Here is a 21,731-nt window from a genome sequence, read left to right as displayed (position 1 = left end):
ATTGTTAGTTTTGTTATTATTTTAAAGGCATTTGTTAATTTTTTTTATTATTTTAGAGACATTTGCTTGTTATGTTGCATCTATTTTAGTGTTATTTAAGTCTACATAGTTTTTTAAATTTATTTTCAATTTGTTGTGAAATATTTATTTAGATGTTTTTAGTATTTTTGATGTATTATATATATTTAAAAATAATATAAAAAATTAATAGGGGTCGGGCCCGAGTTTTAGTATTTTTATTCGGGTCGGGTTTGGGCATGATTTTTTTATTGAACCCGGCCCGGCCCATGAACACCTCTAGTTGTGATATATATGGTAATAAAATTCACCAAATTTAGTATATGTGCTTCCAAGCTAGAAAGATTTGTTGAATCTTAAATCTAGTGTTTAAATCCTTTTAGCTTTCAACCAAATGATCTTATCCACTATTCTTGAACTCTAATATGCTCGGAGAGTGGCTCCATTTAAGAACCAATCGTAGGATGAAAATCAAGACTTTCTAGACGAGAAAGTTGACTTTCTCTAGCGAAAATCCAAAACTAAAAAATTCAATCTCACAAATTTGAATGAAAATTGCCAATGAGTATGCAATTATAATCTTACAAAGTTATACTACAAATACTCACGAAAGATGGAATTTATTTGAGTTCAAATAAAGAATCCAAAGAAAATTTTCTCTAAAATTCAGTAGAGTATAATAGTGTATTTCCTTATGATTTTCGGCAACCCCTTGTTTCTATATATAGGAAAAAAATCACAAGAGTTCTATTAGAATAAGAAGAGAGAAAAATAATATTTTAATAGAAAATTGGAGTTCTAGTAGAACTCCCAATAGGGGTAGGAAGCAAGCATAGGGAGACCCGCCTTTAGAGTGTCACCTACTTGTCCATTAACTGAGCTCCTTGAGCCTTTTGTGTATTGAGTAAAATGATGTATAGTCTAATTTTAAATTAATAAATTAAAATAAATCTATATAATTATCCTACTTAATAACTAGTTTATATTCGCAAAATATAAATTTAATTAATTAATTTAATTAAATTATTTAGTTAACTCAATTTTAATTTTGTCAAAGTCACCAAAATTTTACTGTATTAGATTCTATGGGTAAATAATTATAATTGTCCTATTTAGTAAAACTGTGGTGACTAATTAATTTAATAAAATTAGGAAAAAAAATAGGTAAACTAAATACCAAAATCTCAAAGAGTTTACAGATTGAGTGCATATTCAATAACTAACTTAATAGGTTTCAGGTCAACCGCACAAAGTCCTAATTTTTTGCATGGCTTGATCAAATGGTTATAGTCTTTTTATTTTTATCTTTTAACCACATCTATTGATTTAAAAATAGAATCTCACTATAATAAGATTTCAACTTAGATGTTGCCCTAATACACATAAAAATGAATTAAGAGGGATAAATAGATTAATTAAATAGTAATAAAAATGATAAATAAGGTTAAAGATAAGAGAAAGAGAGAGAAAAAAGGGTTTGAGCATCCTAGTACTTCATGTTTTATATGTTATTTTCTTAGAAGGGATAAGGTGAGAGAAAAGGAAGTGAAACTAATCTTACTTGACTTTAGGCTCACTGATCTAATCACATGATATAATAGAAGATATGTTTTGGGGATTGAGACATAGATTTGCTCAAATGTTTCAAAATGATGTGCATAAATGTGTTTCCGTAAGGTATTTTTTTTCACCTTTCTAGTGCTAGCTTATCAACAATCAACATTTCATTTCAAGACAAAAAGGATAATGAGGTTCACCCTCAACATATTTTTTTGCCATCACTATTCCTCCACAAACAAGTTCATTTTTGGCAAAGCAAATTATTCAGTTTAGGACAAATGAGGTTCATAAAAGTGAATTTCTTTTGGGATTTAGATTGAAAATTCAAAGTAAACCTTATCTAGTTTCACATGAACCGATTGTTGCTTTAATTCCAAATAAAGAAAGCCATTAAAATGACCACAATTTTCAACTCTAATTCGTACGGGCTATATTGGAAAAAGAATATATATTAAAGAATGTGAGTTGAGAAACTCACTCACGCCACTCCATCTGAGAGTTCACAAGTCTAAAGTAGTTTTGTAGGCAAGGAAGCACCCATATAAAGTAATGAATAGTAAATTGAGTTTTAGCTCGATTGATATGAGTATTGTTGTTAATATAGGATTCGAGTGTATTGAAACGAATATCTTTTTATGTATGAGTTGGGGAGGGACTATGGATAGTTCCAGTGGCGTAGCTAGAAAATTCTTTTTGGAGGGCCGAAATTAAATTGTATATTTTTACGATAGTAAAAATGTAATTTCATCATTTTAATAGTCTATATCCTTATAAATTTAAAAGGTTAAATCAAATTTTGTTTATTTTTGAAGAGTTAAAGTACAATTTCACCGTTACTAATTTAAAATTTTATAAATTATAAAGGTTAAATCAAATTTTGATTATTTTTGGAGAGTCAAAGTACAATTTCACCATTATTGACCAATTTGTTAGGGTGCTCATTTTACAACCCACGTAATGGATTTGAATCGCAAAGATTGTCTACTTGTGTTGTGTGTGCGCATAGTGACAATGATTTGCTTTTACGAGTAGTGTGTGAATTATATAAAACTATCATAGTCTTAATTTGTGTTCTTCAATAAGCTAAGGCATAACTTATAAATTCATAATTTCGTTTTTAAAAAAATCAAATTTAATTAAAAATTTTAAAGCTAATTTCAAACCATGTCTTTTAAGCTAGCACTCACATTTTGAATTGATCCATAAATTTTAAAATGTTGTAATTGAGTCTTCAATATTTCAATTGTCCTTCCATCAACCGAGACGTCAATTTAGGTATTAAATGATAGTTCAAATATGGCATAGTTCAAATATATATCTATAATTCTATACTATTATTTAAACTATTGATTGAGTTAGTGTATTGGGCACCTACTCAGTTAGAAAATTACGAAAATACCCTTTTATAATTAAAATAAATAATATTATTTGAAATATTTTAATCTTTTCACTTTAAAATAGACCAATAAAAATATGTATATGGTGGGATTTAAACTCATATCGGTTGCATTAGTAAAACTTTTGATTTACCATTCACTAAAGCTTTATTTTGATATTTTGATATATTTTAATTTTATTATACACACTTTATTACATTCATCAATTATGATATTTTGATATATTTTAATTAAAATACCCTTTTATAATTAAAATAAATAATATTATTTGAAATATTTTAATCTTTTCACTTTAAAATAGACCAATAAAAATATGTATATGGTGGGATTTAAACTCATATCGGTTGCATTAGTAAAACTTTTGATTTACCATTCACTAAAGCTTTATTTTGATATTTTGATATATTTTAATTTTATTATACACACTTTATTACATTCATCAATTATGATAAACAACTTAATCTAAATTTTTTATTTTAATAATGTATATATTTCATGTGTTATTTATTAAATAGTTTCAAAGAATAAGTTTCATTATTTTTTGTATGTTGTTTTTAAGCATACATTTGTGTTCTAAATTTTTAGTTTCCACACAAATACACATGTGATATGATTTCTAGTCTCATTTATTTTTTTAAAAAATCTATATTATTAATAAAACTCTTGACTAAGTTGGTATCACGAGTTAACTGTGACCAAACCGTGTTTAATGAATTTATAAACAATTTTTTTACCACTGCACCAATAATAATTCTTAAGCAAATTAAAAAAAATTAATATAAAATATTTTCTCTCACATATGGATAATATCAACGATCGTGCTAGTGTCACGAGTTCACTCGATATTTAATTTTTTAAAAATGAAATTTTAATATTGAATTTTATTTTCATTAACTTGACAATTATTTTATTTGCTATAGAAAAATCATAATACCATGAAAAATAATTGGAGTGTATTTAATATTCTTAACATGATATATTTACCTATTTAAATTTTCTTTTACTCACAAGTTAAACAATTTTTTTTATTTTAATTTCGTACATATTGCAAACGTATTGTCATTATAATTTAGTTTTAAACCATACGTTTCATTATTTATTATATTTTTTAAAACACGCATCTATATGTATGTGAAAACCAAGTAAAATTTGATGATATAAAATATTTTATGTTAAAATTTAATTATTTTAAAATTTACTATTAAGAATTATTATTTTGTGTCGTGGTGAAGGATTTTTATATAAATTCATTAAACATAAGTTGAATTCCCAAATCAAAACAATAATAGTAATAAGTTAATAAAATGATATATTAGTCAGTTTTTAGCCGAATTGGTACCCATCAATTAAGAAGGGGATAAAAAAAAAATCTAAAACCGGTGTATGTTTTAATATTTTAAATAATATTTAGTGAATCGTGCTGTCTGCTTGGGGCTCTCATGAGCCGAGCCGATTATCCGATATCGATGGACCATGTCTGGGCCGAAATAAAAAGGCTAGACCAGTGTACTTTTTTTTTCCTTTTATGAAAAAAAAAATCACAGTGGACTGGGCAAAATCCAAATTCATGCAAAGGGCAATACCAGACCCGCCCATCCATGTCATGAAACAAGCATGCACGTAGTAGTGCCAATTCTAACGTTTCGCCTTCCTTAATTTTTCAGTTCTTTAGATTTGAATCTTTCTTTATAGCGATTTATAAAAAAATTTAGAAAGAAATCAAAACCGTAGCTCGATCCGCCATCGCCACTGCGATCAAAGCTCCCTCTTATTCTCTCTCTTCCAGGTATCCGATCTCACGTAATGCTCATTTCATGGATCGAAATTGGATTTTTCCAAATGATTTATGTACGCCACCTTATTTATGATCAATTGATAGATTGAATGATTTACAGAGGGGGAGGAGATTGAATGATCTATAAAAATGCAGCACATTCCGACGACGGTCGAGGAACAGTTGTTTTTTAAAGCAGTTAAGGAAGAATGCCCGTGGGAGAATTTGCCCAAACGGCTTCAAGCCATTTTTAATTCTAAAGAAGAATGGCACAGAAGGTTAGTTTTGGACTTTGCTGCTTACTCTTTATGCTTTTTACCTTTTAAACTGCTGTTGTAAGGATCATTTAGTTTGTATCTTTGAAGAACTTCATTGTTCTGTTTTAGAGAATAATATAGGATAAAATTCATCAAATGACGAAATACTTATTTCATGCTTCTAATATCATTGATAGAAACTAACTTTTTGGTGACGGAGTTCTTGAAACTAATTAGAAATTTGAATTGGCATTGCTTTTTTATAGGCATTGCAGCGCAGATTAGAATTTTAGATGCTCCTATTAATAATTGAGGTTTGTCTTTCCCAAATAAGAGCTTCTGCTTGGTTTGGCGTTAGTACAGAATCGGTATTGCAGTAGCTTTTGTTTAGGATGTTGACATTTTTGGAAGCTGTTTCATGATGATTGCTCTACAGATTATTGAATATAGTGTTTTATCAGTTTTCATTTACTATTACAACGTACATTTCGTTTTCCTCTGTTAAGCAAGAACATAATGGTTTTTAGATTGTATGTTCTTATTTCCTGTTTACTACTAAATGCTCATCTTTTAATGTGCTCTTGGGATCAGTTCTCTTTCCTATTTCTTGGATCTTACCGTCTTTTTTTTTGGTTTCTTTCTCTTTCTTTTGATAACTTCATTTAGGATTATTGAACATTGCATCAAGAAAAGGCTCCAATGGGACACTTGTTTCGCTCGCAAAATATGCAAAGAAAATGAATATTATGAAGAGCTGATGCGTGTCTTGCGAAAGAGTCTAGCGGTACGTGTTAAAGAAAGTTCTTTAACCTTTTTTTTTTTTAAATAATTTCCTATAGTATGATTTGAGCCATGATATGTTCTTAGAAATACTTTTATTCTCATAGGATAAATATTCTTGGGTTACAATAAAGGTATATTATTTTTTTCACTGGCAACATAAATATAGTTTTTTTGTATAATAAATAAGCAGAACTATCATTCAGAAATTTCATTTAAGTGGAATTCCAGAACAAGTTTTTGTACAAGATGTTAAATGACTCTGCCCTTCAATTTTCCTCCTTATACATTTCTAGCAGTTCTTTGCAATTAAACTTTTTAATATCTTGATTGCAGTTATTCCCTTACTACCTTGCGGAATATATTTGCCGTGTGATGAGGGTGTCTCCTTTCCGATATTACTGTGATATGATATTCGATCTTATGAGAAACGGTAATTGCTACCACCTACTTGGTTTTCTCGTGCAACTTCCTTTTTACGTATTTGTATGACTGCTGATTGAGACATTATTTTGACTGAAGAAAAATCTTGCTAATGGAAACAGTAGCAACTGAAATCTTGAGAACAATCCATTGCTAGACAAAAACCGGACACATCATGAAATGATTGTTGGAAGAATTGTGCAGCTAAGGATGAATAGGATTTCTTTGAATCCATCATCAATTTTTTCCTTGGTAGATAGGGTAGAGCTAAAAAAAACCAGGAAAATCAAAAACCGATTCATATTGTAGCGTTCAGTTTGGTTTTTATTTAATTCAGTTTGGGGTAATAATTAAATTTATTTGGTTTGGTCTTGGCTCATAAGTTAACATACAGTTATTATTAAATTAGCTAAACGACTAAAAATTCTATGGAAAAGATGTTCCCTTCGATGCATCTAACCACCGTATGCTAATTGCTTTATAAATATTAATATATGACAATTTGCAGCGTAGATGTATGCAAGCTATCTAAAAGGTTTCCTTCTTTTTTTGAAATTATATTAGACACCTCAAAATCGATATCCAGCATCTCATTCTTGATTTCTCAGCGTTCGGATTCACAATAAATTTGACTTGTTATTGTTGAGGTTTTGATTGGACTGGTTGATCAATCCCATAGTATTGAATATTTACATTTTGCTTTATAGACAAATATCTTTGCAATTATGCGGATTTAGTGCAGCAGTGACCTTTTGCAAATGTTACTGCTTTATGAATCTGTATTACTTTCCTATTTAGATAGGTACTCTGACCATTCCTAGGCATTTCTTGTTGTTGACAGAGCAACCTTATGACAGTATCCCAAATTTCAGCGCTGCTGATGCCTTGAGACTCACAGGAATTGGGAGAAATGAATTTATTGATATCATGAATAAATGCAAGTCTAAGGTACTTGATCAGATTTTTGCTTACAAATTCATGTATGCATATTTGTGTAAGGGAGCATGTTTCTGGTTGCTTCTTCTTGTCCTTGCTATAACTTGAATCGTTCTTTTGTCTTCTTTTTGTTGCCTAACAGGCGGATTTGCAATATATATATATATATATATTTGGGCAGCATTGTCTAATTGCCTTGATGTTTGTAGAGCAATACTTGACAATAATAACATTAGTTTAAGCAATATACTTCCTGTCTGATCTAGTACAGGGTAGGGTTGTTTTACAAACTGGCTAAGCTCCAATAATTCCCCCTCGAGTCAGCTGGTATAGATATGTTTGACGAACTTTCATTATTTCCGGTGAAGCCATTCTAACAGGCAAAAATAATTTACCCTGTAAACTTTTGATGGCACTATTTTTCCTGCCTCATGCAAACAAGATTTTATTTATAAATCCAATATAGTACCTTTTTTATCATCTTACCTGTTGGTTACTTATCTGGAGCTATCCAGAAGATCATGTGGAAGCTGAGCAAGTCGATTGCAAAAGAGTTGTTACCTACCCAACCTGTGGACTTTCCAATTGAACCTTGGTGGGGAGTTTCTCTTGTTAACTTTACCGTAGAAGAGTTCAAGGTGATTTCTGGCTGTCCTTCGTCTTATTATCTAAAGACTGTCATCAGATTAGCTTGATATTATGCCTGTTTAGGTTCATCTAGTTGTCTTTGTTTGTCTAATCTGCATCTTCACAGTTCTGTGTTTCTTTTATAGAAACTTTCGGAGGATGAAACGGCAATGATAGATAAAATCTGCAAGGAAGAAGCTAATGCATATGTCCTTTTTGATCCTGATATTATAAAAGGTCTGTATCGACGGGGATTGGTCTATTTTGATGTTCCTGTATATCCAGATGACCGTATTAAAGGTTAGCCGTTTGCTTTCAGACTCTCTGCCAATGTAGGATCTCTACGTTTATTCATCTGTAGCTCTTCATTAAAATAATTCATGGTTGCAGGGAAACAAGGATATTCTCTTCTTTAAAACTGCACTCGTTTTAGGAAGATGCACTTAATGCTGTTACTACTTGTCTCTATACTTGGGATTGCTTTGACTACTAAATTTTTATTTTTATTTTATTTTATTTTTTGCTTAAAATTTATCTTTGGAAAAAAATTTCTGTTATGCACCTTAGCGTAGGATCTAGTCACAGGTCTAGACAGGAAAGAATTCTTGCTTCGACCTATGGTTACTTAAAAGACAGATTCGTCCTTGACTGAACTCCCTCTCAAAATAAGGTTTCTTTTGATAAAATAATTGCTTACCTCTTTATTTCATATTGACAGCCTTTTATAGACTGTTAATAACAAAGGAAAGAGTCCTAATTGACATAAAATAGAATTCTTAACTTAGAGTTTACCAATGAAACAAAAACCTAATATAGTAAAACTAAAACTCTTAGTAAAACCGTCCATATCATTTTCATAGTGGTATCTCTGCGTGTTTAACTCGTGGTAATTTGAAAACTGAAGTATACTATTTTGGGCCAGAAAACTGAAGCATATTCAGAGCTCTGACCTTTTTGATTGATTAACCTTATTGAAGTATACCTCATAGTTAACTTTCATAGTAAGAAAATTTTCAGGTTTTTTCTGTTTTATTTGCATGCGTTGACCAATGACCTTGTCCATGGAGAAACTAATTGCACTAACAGTTTAACCAGTTGTGAGAGAAATAGAGAATCAGCAGATGCCCATCTTGGGGTGATTAATCTATCCCGAATGCATTTGAGCAGTCTGAGCATGCTTGTCCCGCCTTCCTCCTTAATTCATACCATGGCAAGTATTTTGGAGATAAAAAAGTAGTTCTAATGGAATAGATAGAAGGAAGAAGAAAAAACATGGTGTTAAGAGACTCTCTTGGTCAAACATAAACACTCGAAAATCCTTTCCCAAATCTGCTTCCGTTTAGAATCAAGAGATGATAAAAAGTTACAACCCATTGCATTTGATCAGACATGTTTCGTAGTCATGAGGGTCAAAGACAAGAAGTGAATTATTTATCATCCAAGCAATCTTCTTGGGGTCTGTGTATTTCTTTTTCCTTAAAAAAATATTTAAAATAGACATTGCCCTTTTTATTATCTCTCTTTTTTCTTTAGGATGCTTTCTGCATAGCTGTTTACTTTATTTCAAGTTCTCTACTGTTTACTTCTGTGGATCTACCCGCTGCTGCTTAGATGTGTTTTAAATTTGCTAATGGAATGGCATGGCACTTGACCACCTCTGTTTGAGTCCTTTATGGTATGTGAATCGAGTCATTAATACTGTTGTAATTCAGTTTGTAGGCTTGAAGGTTTTATTTCAAACAAGGAGCAGTCTTATGAGGATCCTATTGAGGAGTAAGTTACTCTTTGATGTTTTGGTCATTCAATGTCATTTAGTAGCAGTGTAACTTGGATTTTTAATGCTAGTTACTGCGTTATTCAGGTTGCTATATGCAGTTTTTGTTGTTTCAAGTGAGCATGCTACTGTTGCTGAGCTGGCATCAACCTTACAAGCGGATCTTAGTATACTGCAGGCTGCTGCATCTTTCGTTTGCCGCTTGGGATGGGCAGAAAAAGTAATTGACCCGGCATCCATTCTTCAAGAAAACACAACGTTATCTCATGGTGTTGTCCTTACGGATGAAGAAGAGTCCTCTCACCGCAGTTCAACCTCTGCAAATGTGTCCACTGATGGTGACTCTGCTCATCAAGGAGATTTTTGGGGGACAGAAAACCACCGTTCTCATGATGCTCGGGTTGCTTTTGTCGTTGATGCTAATATAACATCTTATCTTATGATGGGCTCCGTTTCACCGGGTTGGTTACCTTTTCTTTGTTCCCTTTTGAATGTCTTGTTTTTATGTCCCAGTCCCAGTCATAACCATTAATGCAAAATAAGAATGCATCAAATAAGCTCATTTTTAACTTATATTGAATTTTTTTGTTCTTTCTAAAACGGTTCAACTTGAGCTTTCTAGAGTAGAGGGGGTGCTCCAAGATAGGACAAGAGGAACTATTTGTTATCCCATGGTGCTGGTATTATGGCTTATGGGGGAGGAATAGACATATTCTGGTATTATGGGGGAGGAATAGACATATTCCGGTCATTCTAGTTTGAATGAGATGATTAGACAGGCTCCAGTATTGCGTGTTATAATTTCTCGTGGTTTGTTATCCTCAACATCTGCATCCATGTGCACTTACAGTTTCCTCTTCTCTGACATTATTTGTATTTCCTCTTACTGAAATTTTTGCAGGATTGAAGTCTCATGCTGTGACGTTATATGAAGCAGGGAAACTAGGCCATACTAGCATTGCAAACCTTTGCAAAGACCTGAGCACGTTGGAGGGAACAAAATTCGAGGGAGTGTTGCAGGAATTTGCAAATCATGCATACAGTCTCCGCTGTGTCTTGGAGTGTCTACTATCTGGTGGTGTTACCGCTGATACTAGAGCCGTGGAAGTTGCTGACAGAGCGAGAGTGTCAACTTCAGGCTGTGATGAGTCTAGTATGATAGCTGACACATCATTGACCAATGTGTCGGACCAATCTGCTGCTAAAGAAACTGAAGAAAACATTAATGATGCTAAAAATTTAGAAACGTCCCAAGAAGATTTCTTTTTGGACAACTCTGTACCTGAAACGACTGGTGATAACGGATCTGCTACCCTAGCAGAAGATGGTAAGCTCTCGAGTGAGTTTTCCAAGTCAGGTATGAATGTCCAGAATGTTGAAAAAATGATACATATGCAAGGACCTGACCAAGGAAAAGGGACGCCAAGGAAGAGAAAGAGATATCGAGTGGATATCCTCCGCTGTGAAAGCTTGGCTTCTCTGCCAAAGGCAACCTTAGATCGGCTGTTTCTTCGCGACTATGATATCATTGTGTCTATGATACCTCTTCCACATTCATCTGTTCTTCCTGGGCCTACAGGTCCTATTCATTTTGGTCCTCCCTCTCACTCATCAATGACACCATGGATGAAATTGGTGCTATATTCAACGGTGGCCAGCGGGCCTTTGTCGATTGTACTGATGAAAGGACTATGTCTGCGCATGTTACCTGCACCTTTAGCTGGTTGTGAGAAAGCCCTTATATGGTCTTGGGATGATTCAACGACCGGAAGCTTGGGTGGAAAGTTAGAAGGAAATTTAGTCAAGGGAAGTATACTTTTACACTGTTTGAATTCGATGCTCAAACACTCTGCTGTTATAGTGCAGCCCTTTAGCATATATGATCTTGATGGCTCTGGAAAAGTTGTTACAGTTGACATACCCTTGCCCCTTAAGAACTCTGATGGCTCAGTTGCTCCCGTAGGGGACAAGCTAGGACTATGTGCAGGGGAATGTTTGAAATTGAATGATCTATTAACTGTTTTGGCTCACAAGATAGAGTTATGGACAATTGGTTACATTCGCTTACTAAAACTTTTTAAAGAAAGGGAATCGGATAATTTTGACCCCAATGGGAAGTATGAATGGGTTCCACTGACCATTGAATTTGGGATGCCACTTTTCAACCCCAAATTATGCAATAACATATGTGAAAGGATTGTCTCCTCAGAGTTGCTTCAAGTAGATTCACTTACTGAGCATCATAATTCAATGCAAAACATGCAAAGAAAGTTACGTGATTTTTGTGCAGAGTATCAAGCAACGGGTCCTGCAGCAAAACTTCTTTACCTAAAGGAGCTGCAAAAGGATGGTTCGAAGGATTCAGAGCATGACATCAACTATCCTAGTAGTGGAAAGTGGAATCCACTGGTAGACCCTTCTTCTCCCATTTCTGGGGCATCTAATGAGCATCAAAGATTCAAACTTGCTTGTCAACAGCGTAGTCGGACCGAAGTTTTGAGCTTCGATGCCAGCATTCTTAGGTCTTTGAAATCATTATACCTATTTTCTTTTTCCTCCACTTAATACTTGCTTCTCATGGTAGTATTCAGTTATGTTTATTTATTCGTAGCGATGAAATAAATTTGCAGATCATTTTCCGTAACTCCTGTATATGAAGCTGGCACAAGACCAGTTGAAGATTCCCCCTCAGCAACTGCACCCAGAGTTGATCTTGATGAAACTGACAGCGGTGAAGTTATCCTTCCTGGTCTTAACCTCATTTTTGATGGTGCAGAGTTGAATCCCTTTGATATTGCTGCTTGCCTGCAGGCTCGCCAGCCAATTTCATTAATAGCAGAGGCAGCTTCGGCCTCTACATCTTTTGCAATTAATTAAACAGGTCTTATGAGTGTGAGAAGTGTGGATTGGATATTTGTCTCCATACGCTGACAAATGGAAGTTATTGTAGCCTTCATACTGCGTTATTCTGGGTTATCTGCTTCATCTTTGAAGTCACCTCATGGATGTGAACTAGCAGTTGCATCAAAGGTAAATTATCGACACCTTTTTTTTCTCTTATAATATCATATTTGTTGCCTTTTTATATATATGGGGCTTCATTGCAATATTTTATAAATTCAGGATTTTCTTGATATTTTAAATTTAGGATCAATTTAACCAAATGTGCCCCAAGCTACCACCTAGACTCCAAGTAATCAATATTATATCAATTAGGTCTTTCAGTCTACCTAATAGTTAATTTAGACATTAGATACTAGTTTGGATCTAATATGAAATATATTTAAAACATGTTAATTTAATTATAAACACATGTAAGTATTGCATTAATAGCTTGGATATAACATGTTAAAAAAATAGTGTTATTAAAATTTAGGAAGATTTTTTTTAACATATCAAATTTAAAGTATTCATATAATGGGTACACATGTTTACAGTTTGTCCCATGTATTTTAAATATGCTCCCATGCCATATTTGAGCTATTATGTAACACCTAAGCTAATAGCTAGACTAATGGAAATACCTAATTGATACGATATTGATACTTTGAGAACTCAATTAGAAAATCTTGACCAGAACATAATCGAATACTTAGAATTTATACCAATGTTTTAGATCTCCAACTTTAATGTTTTGAGTCTAATTATTTTAAGATCAGCAGTGAGAGTGTTTCTTGGAGTCCATATCAATCTATTTCTACATACAAGCATTCTTCCTGTTTTTATTCAAGAATTTAACATTACACTTTTACCTAAATGCAGATGCTCTTTTACCTTATTGCTTGAAGGTTGTTTTCCAGATTGTTGCGGGTTAGCATATGTCTATTGAAAGAATTTTTTTTTTTTTTTCTGATTAGTCAGTTTATTTCTGAAATATTACCCTTTTCTTCTCGTTGCTTGGCGGCTTCAAGCAGAGGTAGAAACTTTTGACATACTACATACATACGCAAGAAAACAAAGATAGCTTTATTTATTTTTATTCTTTATTTTTGAAAAAAAAATGTAGGGACAGTTTTAGCATTTGGACTTGGTAAGTTACATAAGAAAATTTTTCTCATGATTTTATGCTAATTCTGTGTATATAGAATAGAAACCCTTTTTGCAATTTGATTTGGTTAAATTTCATTAATCCATTTGGTTTTGGTGTTATTTAATTTAATTTGTATTATAAATTTAGAAAATTAAAGTAGATAAAAAGAGATTAGACTTCCTTATATACACTTAGATTACAATACCATCCTTATCCCCTCTAGCGTTAACCTATTTTGTCTTCCCTATCCCCTTTCCATTATATTGTATTGATATAACAAGAAAAAAGAACTTTTCTTTATCATTAACTTTGCCTCTACAACCAAACCTTAATAAAATTATTTACAATTTTCTATTATTTTATCAATAATTATTAGTTTTTCTAAAAAAAAAATCATATTTAAATACTTTTTTTCAGTTAATGAATTTTTTTATTTTTTAATACAATATTTAAAATTACTTATAATCTCTTCTCAATTTTTAAATAGGAAGATAATAAATATTCTTAGTATATAAAAAATAATAATTGAGATTTTTCCTCCAAAACGCTTCAATTAACAAATTTAAAGAAATAAAAGATAAAGAGCAATTAAAATTAAAATTCTTTTTTTTCTCTTTAATATCTCGAAATACTAATAATCTGTACTTTTGATAACAGAACAGTGATACCAAAATAATAATTAGAATATTATTAAATTAAATTATAAAAAAGACAAAAAAAATAAAAAAAATGAAACAATAACAAAATTTTATATATCTGTTTTACGAGTGTTTGAAAGAAAACTATCACCCATATATTATTTTTGGATTATTATCAAATATCCTTTTTAGTATTATTAAGGTATCATTTATATTCATTTTATTGTAAATTTATTTTATTAATTTATTTTAAAAATGATCTAAGTATGTATCTTTTTATTTTATTAATTTACTTGTAAATTAAAAATTCCATTAAGGACATAATAAATTTTTTTTATTTAAGAAGAAAATAATTACATGGTGAACTACTTATTTACAAAGGTGCAAAGATTAGGAAAGTTTCGAAGAGAAAAGTTTCGAGTAATTTCCAAACATATAAAAGATTATTATTTCTATCTTTCATATAATATATATTATTATATCTCAATAATATATATAATAAATTTTAATTATAAGTGATCTAAAATGAAATTTTCAAATGAAGAAACTCTAAAGAATTTATAAAAATAGTGAAGAAATTGACACTTATTTAAAGTGTAAACATGAGCTATGAGAGATGTTGGGGATCGACTCGATTAAGCAACGAACATATAAAAAAATAGCGGAAGAAATTAAGAAATTGAATATACAAATTTAAAGTGAAAAAATCCCTCCAAAAAGTATAAACAACCTCGGGCAAAGATAATTTTACTATAATAGCAAAAAAACGAATAGTATAAAAAATGGGGATAAAAACTAAACCCCAAAACTATAATCTAGACTAATCAGGGTTTGATTAAAATAAATAAACAGAGTTTAACTGGGAGATTATCTCTCAAATTTGACTGAAATATGAGTCATACTCAACAAAAGTGATTTCTAGTTGACGGAAGATTAAAATCAACTTTTAAATTTATTAAAATTTATTTATTTTACTAATTTATTTGTAAAATAAAAAATTTATTGAGGATAAATGACATAATAAATTTTTTATTTAAGAAAATAGATAATGGGGTAAAAATAATTCTTTTTTGCATCAATAATTATTTTTTTAAACTAATCACAAAATTTTAAAAAATAAAAATAATACACGTACAAAAAATTAAGTTGTTCATGTTAACTGGGATCTGAGATCTTATAATATATAATATAGTTTAATACAAATATAAATTCTAGTTAAGTGATAGTAACCTAACACTAATAATTAAAACATTATAATTATTTTATATTAACAATTTGTTATCAAAATGTAAAACTTATGTATTGTTTTTACATTAAAAAAGCTAATAGAAACATAATTAATAAAAATAATTATTTTTATTTTATTTTATTTTATTTTATATTTATTCACTTATTAATTTAAAAAATATGAAAAACATAGCTAACGTAAAATATTATTTCATAATTTTTTCGATTTTCTTTATTTTAAACAAATAAAATTGAGTCCTCGAGTAGAATTTGAATTATTATTAATAATCTCTTTTTAAAATACATTTTTTAACTAAAAACAATGAAATCTAGGCTTCTGGACTAAATTAAAATTAAGCATAAACTGTTGGGCCTTGACAAAGAAAATACCCTTCTCTAAGCTCAAGGCCCAACCTTTCCCTATATATAGCCCTTCACCGGTCTCCCTGTACCATACTGCCGCTTCTTTAACCCTTATTCCTCTCTGCTCAAAGTCCCGTTGAATTTTATTTTACAATGGCCAAATCTTTTGCTTGCTTCCTTCTCTTTGCCCTCATTGCCGGTTGTGCTCTCGGCCAAGTTCCCAGCTCCGCTCCAACCACGTCACCGCCGTCTTCTTCTCCAAAACCAGCTCCCAAGATCTCTCCGACCACCGCTCCCACCGTTTCTCCAACAGCTTCTCCGCCTTCAACCGCCACTCCTCCATCTTCAGCCCCTGAATCTTCTCCAACTTCCTCTCCTCCTGCTCCTCCCACCTCTCCCACTGGTTCTCCCGGCGCTACTTCTCCTACAACCTCCATAAGTCAGCCTCCGGCTTCGTCTCCAACTGCGCCAAGTGCCGCGGCTCTGAAAACAGTCACTCTCGCCGGGTCTGCATTCACAGTCGTTTTGGCAGCCGCCGCTTTGTTGATCTAGATCTGCCTTTGAGGAGAATTTTAGATTTGATGATTTTTAAATTTTTAGGCCCTTTTTTAAATTCTTATTTTTAGTGTAGTATTAGTATTTTATTTCTTCTTTATTTGATGTTTAGTTAATTTTATTTATTTATTGTTAATTTTATTTACATTATATAAGTGTCCTGCGGTATAACTCATTACTCTTAGTTATGGCTTGTTTTTTTTTTTAATTTCTCGTTTTTTATTTTGCAGTTAAATTTCCTAAAAATTTTGCAAATCATACTCAAATAAAATTTCAATCGCGAAATATATTTATACTTTGAAATGAAAATATAAAATATAATTAAATTTCACATTATTTAATTTAGATTCAATTCAAAAATAAATTAACAATTACAAAAAAAATAATTTTAGAGTAATTATAATTTCAAGGAATTACGAAAGAATATAAAAATTATTATATACAAACATATATGTATATATATAATTATATAAGCGGTTGATTTATATGTGTTTGAAGGTTAAACATTGCAAGAAACACGGATTCCGTGTGGTGTCATTTTGTATTTTTTAAATTTTAATCCGTATCTTGAATCGAAATATTAAGTTTAAGATTTAAAATTTAGAATTTTTGGTTCATGGTTTAAGTTTAAGTTAAAAAATATCAAAATTATATATAAATGATATTGATAAATTTATTGAAATGCCAATAAATAATTAAAAAATGATATAGAATTTTATACGATATTTTTCATATTTAATATAATTTGGCTTATAATATTTTGTAAGTCTTAAAAGTTAAAAATATTTTTTTTATTTTTTTAAATCTAAAAGAATTTTAGTAAAATATTATTTTCTAAAAATAGCTAAAAGTAACAGAAGAGAATCATATCTAAATATAGAAAGAATAAAAATATTTAATAAGATAATGTTATCTTCTACTTTCCTTATATAAAAAGGAATTCTAATATATATTTACTCAATTAAGAAATATATTTTTGATTTTCCTTATTTTACTCCCATTAATAGGTGTTAATATTCGAATATATTATAATAATAGGTTATTATTATTGTTAAATTTTTTAAAACCTTAATTTCAAATAACTGTTTTATTGTTATTGTTATGAATAAATATAGTAAATTTTTAAATTTGATTTACAATCTTATATCGAGGTCAAAAACAATTTCAAAATTTCACATATTTATGCAAATACATATATTATCAATTTTACTTAGTAACTATAATATTATGAATATGATAATGGGAGATAATTATTTTTTTAGTTTAAAATAGCAAGAAAAAATTAGTGAAACGAAAAGTTGAGTGATCTATCAATATATCATAATTATTTAAAATTTATAATTAAAATATATTTAAAAGTTTCATTGTCATTAATTGAAAAGATTTTACAACCATTAATTAATTCTTTTTATTTTGTTTTAATCTGTTGCTATTTTTAAGAGAATTTTGAATTATACTTTTTCGAATTGTAATAAGAGTTGAGGAAAAGTTAAATTATATTTATTTTAAATTAAATTGTGAGAAACATTATTATCTAATTTATGGATATATAAATTTTAATTTATTGTAATTATATATTTAATATTTTTATTTTTAGCATAATGAGTTATTTAGTATTCTAATTTTACAAAAAAAAAAGCTTTCTATTTAATTTTATGTATTTTTAGTCAAACTTGAAAAAGTTTAAAAAATATATAAAAACTATTTCTAAGATTAAAAATCATTAAAATTATTTTTTTAAAATAATTATTTTTTTATTTTTTTTAAACCTAAGAGAATCTTAACGAAATATGAAAAGATATCAAAATGTTTAATAAGATAAGACTATCTTCTACTTTCCTTATATAGAAAATAACTTTAATATATATTTACTCAATTAAGAAAAATATTTTTAATTTTCCTTATTTCACTTCAATTCATATATATGGGTGTTAATATTCAAATATATTGTAATAATAGGTTATTATCATTAAATTCTTAATAGTCTTATTTTCTAATAATTAAATTCGATTATCTAAAATCTTGTTTCCATACAAAAAATAACACCAAATTTTTTCATATTTATTCGAATGCATATGTTATCAATTTTACTTAGTAAATATAATATTATTTTGTTGTAAATAATATAATTTTATGAATGTGATAACAGGAGATAATAATTTTTTAATTAAAAACAGCAAGAAAAAAAAATAAGTGAAACCGAAATTTCAGTGATCTATCAATATATCATAATTATTTAAAATTAATTTATTAAAAAGCATTGTAAACCATGGCCAAGCTTGGCACAACCACCATGCATGAAACTAGCCCAAGACAGGCCATCCCACCCTTGAGCTTGCCATTTTCTTGTGAAAGAGACTAGGTGGAGAAACACTTTGAAAAGATAGAGAGGAGAATTTTGTGATAAAATTTTCTGAAATGGAGTTTCCTTTTATACTGCCATGGAAGGAATATGTTTGGTACACTTAATTCCCTGCAAAATCAATATTTTGTGAAAAGGAAAATTCATTCCAAAAGGATGACTCCTTTGTCTAACACTAAAAGACTGTTAGGTGGCGAAATTAATTTTTTTTATAGAGATTGAATTTTAATTAAAAAATTATAAAGATAAAAATTTAATTTCGTCATTTTATTAACATAATTATTATATTATATGTTGTTATCATTAAATTCTTGATAGCCTTAATTTGAAATTATTGTTTTAATATTATTATTATGGATAAATACAGTAAATTTTAAATTTAATTATCTAAAATCTTGTGTCTATCCCAAAAATAAGTCTAAAATTTTACATATTTATGCAAATACATTGACAGGCGTCGTTTTTCCTATCAAAATAAAATAAACGTCTTCAAAAATAAAATAAATAAATAAAAAGATAGAATAGTGAAAGAGGGTCGATCCACAGGGAGTTTAATGGAATTTTTGATTAAATTTCTTGTTCTCGACCTAGGAGCTGAAATGGAAAATAAAAAAGGTGATTTGAGAAGTAACAAGAAAATAAAATAAACAAGTAAAAGTGCAAAGAAAGATGTATTAAAATAAAAGCAATAAAATAAAGAAGATGAAAGATTAAGTTGAATAAACACGAATATAAGAATCACCTCGAGCTAGTTTCGTCAATTCCCACGATCATCGAAAATAGATTTTTGCTCCGGGATTCATGTCGGTTACAGTCTACGAGGCCCGACCCATCGTAACTTACTTTTCTCTCAGGTAACCAATCTTCCCAAGTCTATCTTCGAAAGTCGATTCTTAAGTAAATCAACCACGTCTATCGCCGTTAAAATACTTAGTTTTAAAACAGGAAAAGCCCAACTCGGAAGTTGTCTTATCAAGAATCATTTCCGATCTCGTCTTTCCTTAGCGGACCGCCGCTAAGAGTGTTCATAGGAAGTCGAAATGCCACAGGCCGATCCTTCCTCCCAACTGTAAAATTAAACGATTCCAGACCAACGGATCCTTTTTTATTTGAAAAACGTTTAAAAATTTTAGTAAGGCCGATTGCCAAACTATCTAAGCAGAAAGACGAAAATGTATCCCGAAGGGATTTAAGCAATATTCAATTCTCACGTGAGGAATTGATTCGTACTAGCTCTTGGCTTGAGAAAAATTAGCCAAGCATGATATTGATTATCATGCTTAACATGTTTTGATAATGTAAAAACATAAAATAAAATAAAGTAAAGTAGAAATAAAACAAAAGAAGAAAATTTTATTAAAAATGAAAACAAAGTAGCAATAAGAACAAAAGACAAGAGATCCCTTAGCCTTACCCAAAGTGGGTATTTATAGGCTTCAAATGCCCAAATCAACAAGGAAAATTAATCAAAAAAAAAGATAATATCTTTAAAATTATGAAAATGAAATCCAAAATCCCTCAAATCACGTCAATAGATCAAGATAAGTTGTTTCCAGAATATTCCCTGTGTTGACTTCTGATTTGCCACGTTAGATCAGCGTCGCGCCCAGCGTCGTGCCCACGACTCCAGCCGTAACAGAATAAGCGTCGTGCCCACGACTCCAGCCGTGACAAAATAAGCGTCGTGCCCACGACTCCAGCCGTGACAGAATAAAAAGAAAAAAAACTGCAGATTACGTCTTTTTGTTGCCATTTCTAGTATTGGGTTCACTACACAAGAAATAAATCAAATACAACCAATTAAGTAGTGAAAAATTCATAAGACAAGGGAATTAACAAGCAAAAAGTGTCAAATATAAGAGTACATCAAATTCTCCCTCACTTGTCTCATACTTGCCCTCAAGTATGTTTGAAATAAATTAATCAAAAGCTTAATCATCTTTCTCCTAGACCGTTGCAAGTCTTAAACAAATTTATGAGAGTTCAAGTGCACAAAAAATGACGTGAATAAAACATGAATCAAAACGAATAAGTGCAAGCAAGAACAATCATTCAACCTTACCATTGTCTATCAATTATCAATCAAATTCTAACCTCAGCTTAATTCTTACCAAGATGCACTCAAATCACTAAAAGTGTTTCGGGTGTAGAAATCAAATTCACTCAAAGTCAAAATTTGAATAAGGGTTTCCATAGGCTTGTGGCAAGATCAATTCTCCACTACTTTAAAGAAATGAGATGCAAAAATCATTAGGACTTTTAATAAAGGGTGTAATGGGGCTTAGGTAAAGGTGGGGAATAAGGCTAAAATGAGGCTAAAGAAAATCAAGACAAGAGTTTCCCAACAAGTAACTATATCATGTCCACAACCTTAGAAAACATAGGCAACAAGAATAAGCAAACTAAGCAAAGGTAGCTATAATGAACAAATCATCAAACTTTTTTATTTATTTTTTTAACTTCTTTTTTCTCTCTTTTCTTTTTTTTTCTTTTTTTTCGAATTATTTCTTCTTCTTTTTTTTTGTTTTTTTTTTGTCTTTTTTGTCTTTTTTTTTTTGGAACATGATCTCACAAACTTATGCTCTTTGTCTTGTCAAGGGTGGAAGAGAGGAATAAATGAAAAGGCTCAGGTTTAACATCTTGTGAAAACAAAGAAAACGGGATTAGGTTTCAACTTGGTTCATTAAGGGAAAAGAAATGGTGAATCCTAATGCCTAAATCATATTAATGCATCAAATTCCAATGTAATCTTAAAATGCATACAAGCCACAAGTTCTAGATTCCAATGTCCAAATTGACACTCTCAGGCAAGAAAAAGGAGCATGAAAATATAATCATACATGCTAAAGGCTCAAGTTCTCACAAAATGGGCTAATTAATTAAGCTAGGTGAGAAATTCAACTAACAACATCAAGACAAATTGTAAGGGTTGTCAAATTGGACTTACTCATATTATTCGATTATCAAACATGCTAGAATTTAAGTATCTTTATGAACTAAAATAATCATA

The 21,731-nt window shown here is 30.3% G+C and overlaps 2 protein-coding genes across 7 annotated transcripts; both read left to right on the top strand.

Annotated features, from left to right (window-relative positions):
- The first annotated feature begins 4,399 nt into the window (after nucleotides 1–4,399).
- LOC121230338 (protein FAM91A1) lies at nucleotides 4,400–13,675 on the top strand. Of its 6 annotated transcripts, XM_041114926.1 has the most exons (13): nucleotides 4,589–4,761; nucleotides 4,871–5,027; nucleotides 5,673–5,790; nucleotides 6,123–6,219; nucleotides 7,051–7,157; nucleotides 7,661–7,783; nucleotides 7,919–8,072; nucleotides 9,485–9,545; nucleotides 9,634–10,007; nucleotides 10,448–12,068; nucleotides 12,177–12,277; nucleotides 12,358–12,576; nucleotides 13,309–13,675. In XM_041114926.1, the coding sequence occupies exons 2-12, from the start codon at nucleotides 4,900–4,902 to the stop codon at nucleotides 12,417–12,419; spliced, it is 2,946 nt and encodes a 981-aa protein (XP_040970860.1). In that variant the 5' UTR covers nucleotides 4,589–4,761; nucleotides 4,871–4,899; the 3' UTR covers nucleotides 12,420–12,576; nucleotides 13,309–13,675. The 6 variants fall into 6 exon arrangements, with proteins under 6 accessions (XP_040970857.1, XP_040970859.1, XP_040970860.1 ...); XM_041114923.1 differs by having other exon boundaries at nucleotides 4,400–4,761; nucleotides 12,177–12,576; XM_041114925.1 differs by having other exon boundaries at nucleotides 4,579–4,761; nucleotides 7,664–7,783; nucleotides 12,177–12,576.
- A 2,221-nt stretch (nucleotides 13,676–15,896) lies between these two features.
- Nucleotides 15,897–16,543, top strand: LOC107943835 (classical arabinogalactan protein 5). Its single transcript, XM_016877651.2, has one exon. The coding sequence runs from the start codon at nucleotides 15,958–15,960 to the stop codon at nucleotides 16,354–16,356; it is 399 nt and encodes a 132-aa protein (XP_016733140.2). The 5' UTR covers nucleotides 15,897–15,957; the 3' UTR covers nucleotides 16,357–16,543.
- Nucleotides 16,544–21,731: the final 5,188 nt, after the last annotated feature.

This window comes from Gossypium hirsutum, chromosome A06, assembly GCF_007990345.1.
Source record: "Gossypium hirsutum isolate 1008001.06 chromosome A06, Gossypium_hirsutum_v2.1, whole genome shotgun sequence".
In the NCBI taxonomy this organism is placed as follows: domain Eukaryota; kingdom Viridiplantae; phylum Streptophyta; class Magnoliopsida; order Malvales; family Malvaceae; genus Gossypium; species Gossypium hirsutum.
The sequence above is the reverse complement of the archived record's forward strand: the minus strand, read 5'-3'. Positions and strand labels throughout refer to the sequence as shown.

What these genes read in the sequence shown, in the direction of transcription:
- LOC121230338 (XM_041114923.1), top strand. Translation starts at nt 4,900, where the DNA reads ATGCAGCACATTCCGACGACGGTCGAGGAACAGTTGTTTTTTAAAGCA. An exon ending in TGAATAAATGCAAGTCTAAG is followed by an intron (nt 7,158 to 7,660) that starts GTACTTGATCAG and finishes GGAGCTATCCAG; the next exon opens with AAGATCATGTGGAAGCTGAG. An exon ending in TTCGATGCCAGCATTCTTAG is followed by an intron (nt 12,069 to 12,176) that starts GTCTTTGAAATC and finishes ATAAATTTGCAG; the next exon opens with ATCATTTTCCGTAACTCCTG.
- LOC107943835 (XM_016877651.2), top strand. Translation starts at nt 15,958, where the DNA reads ATGGCCAAATCTTTTGCTTGCTTCCTTCTCTTTGCCCTCATTGCCGGT.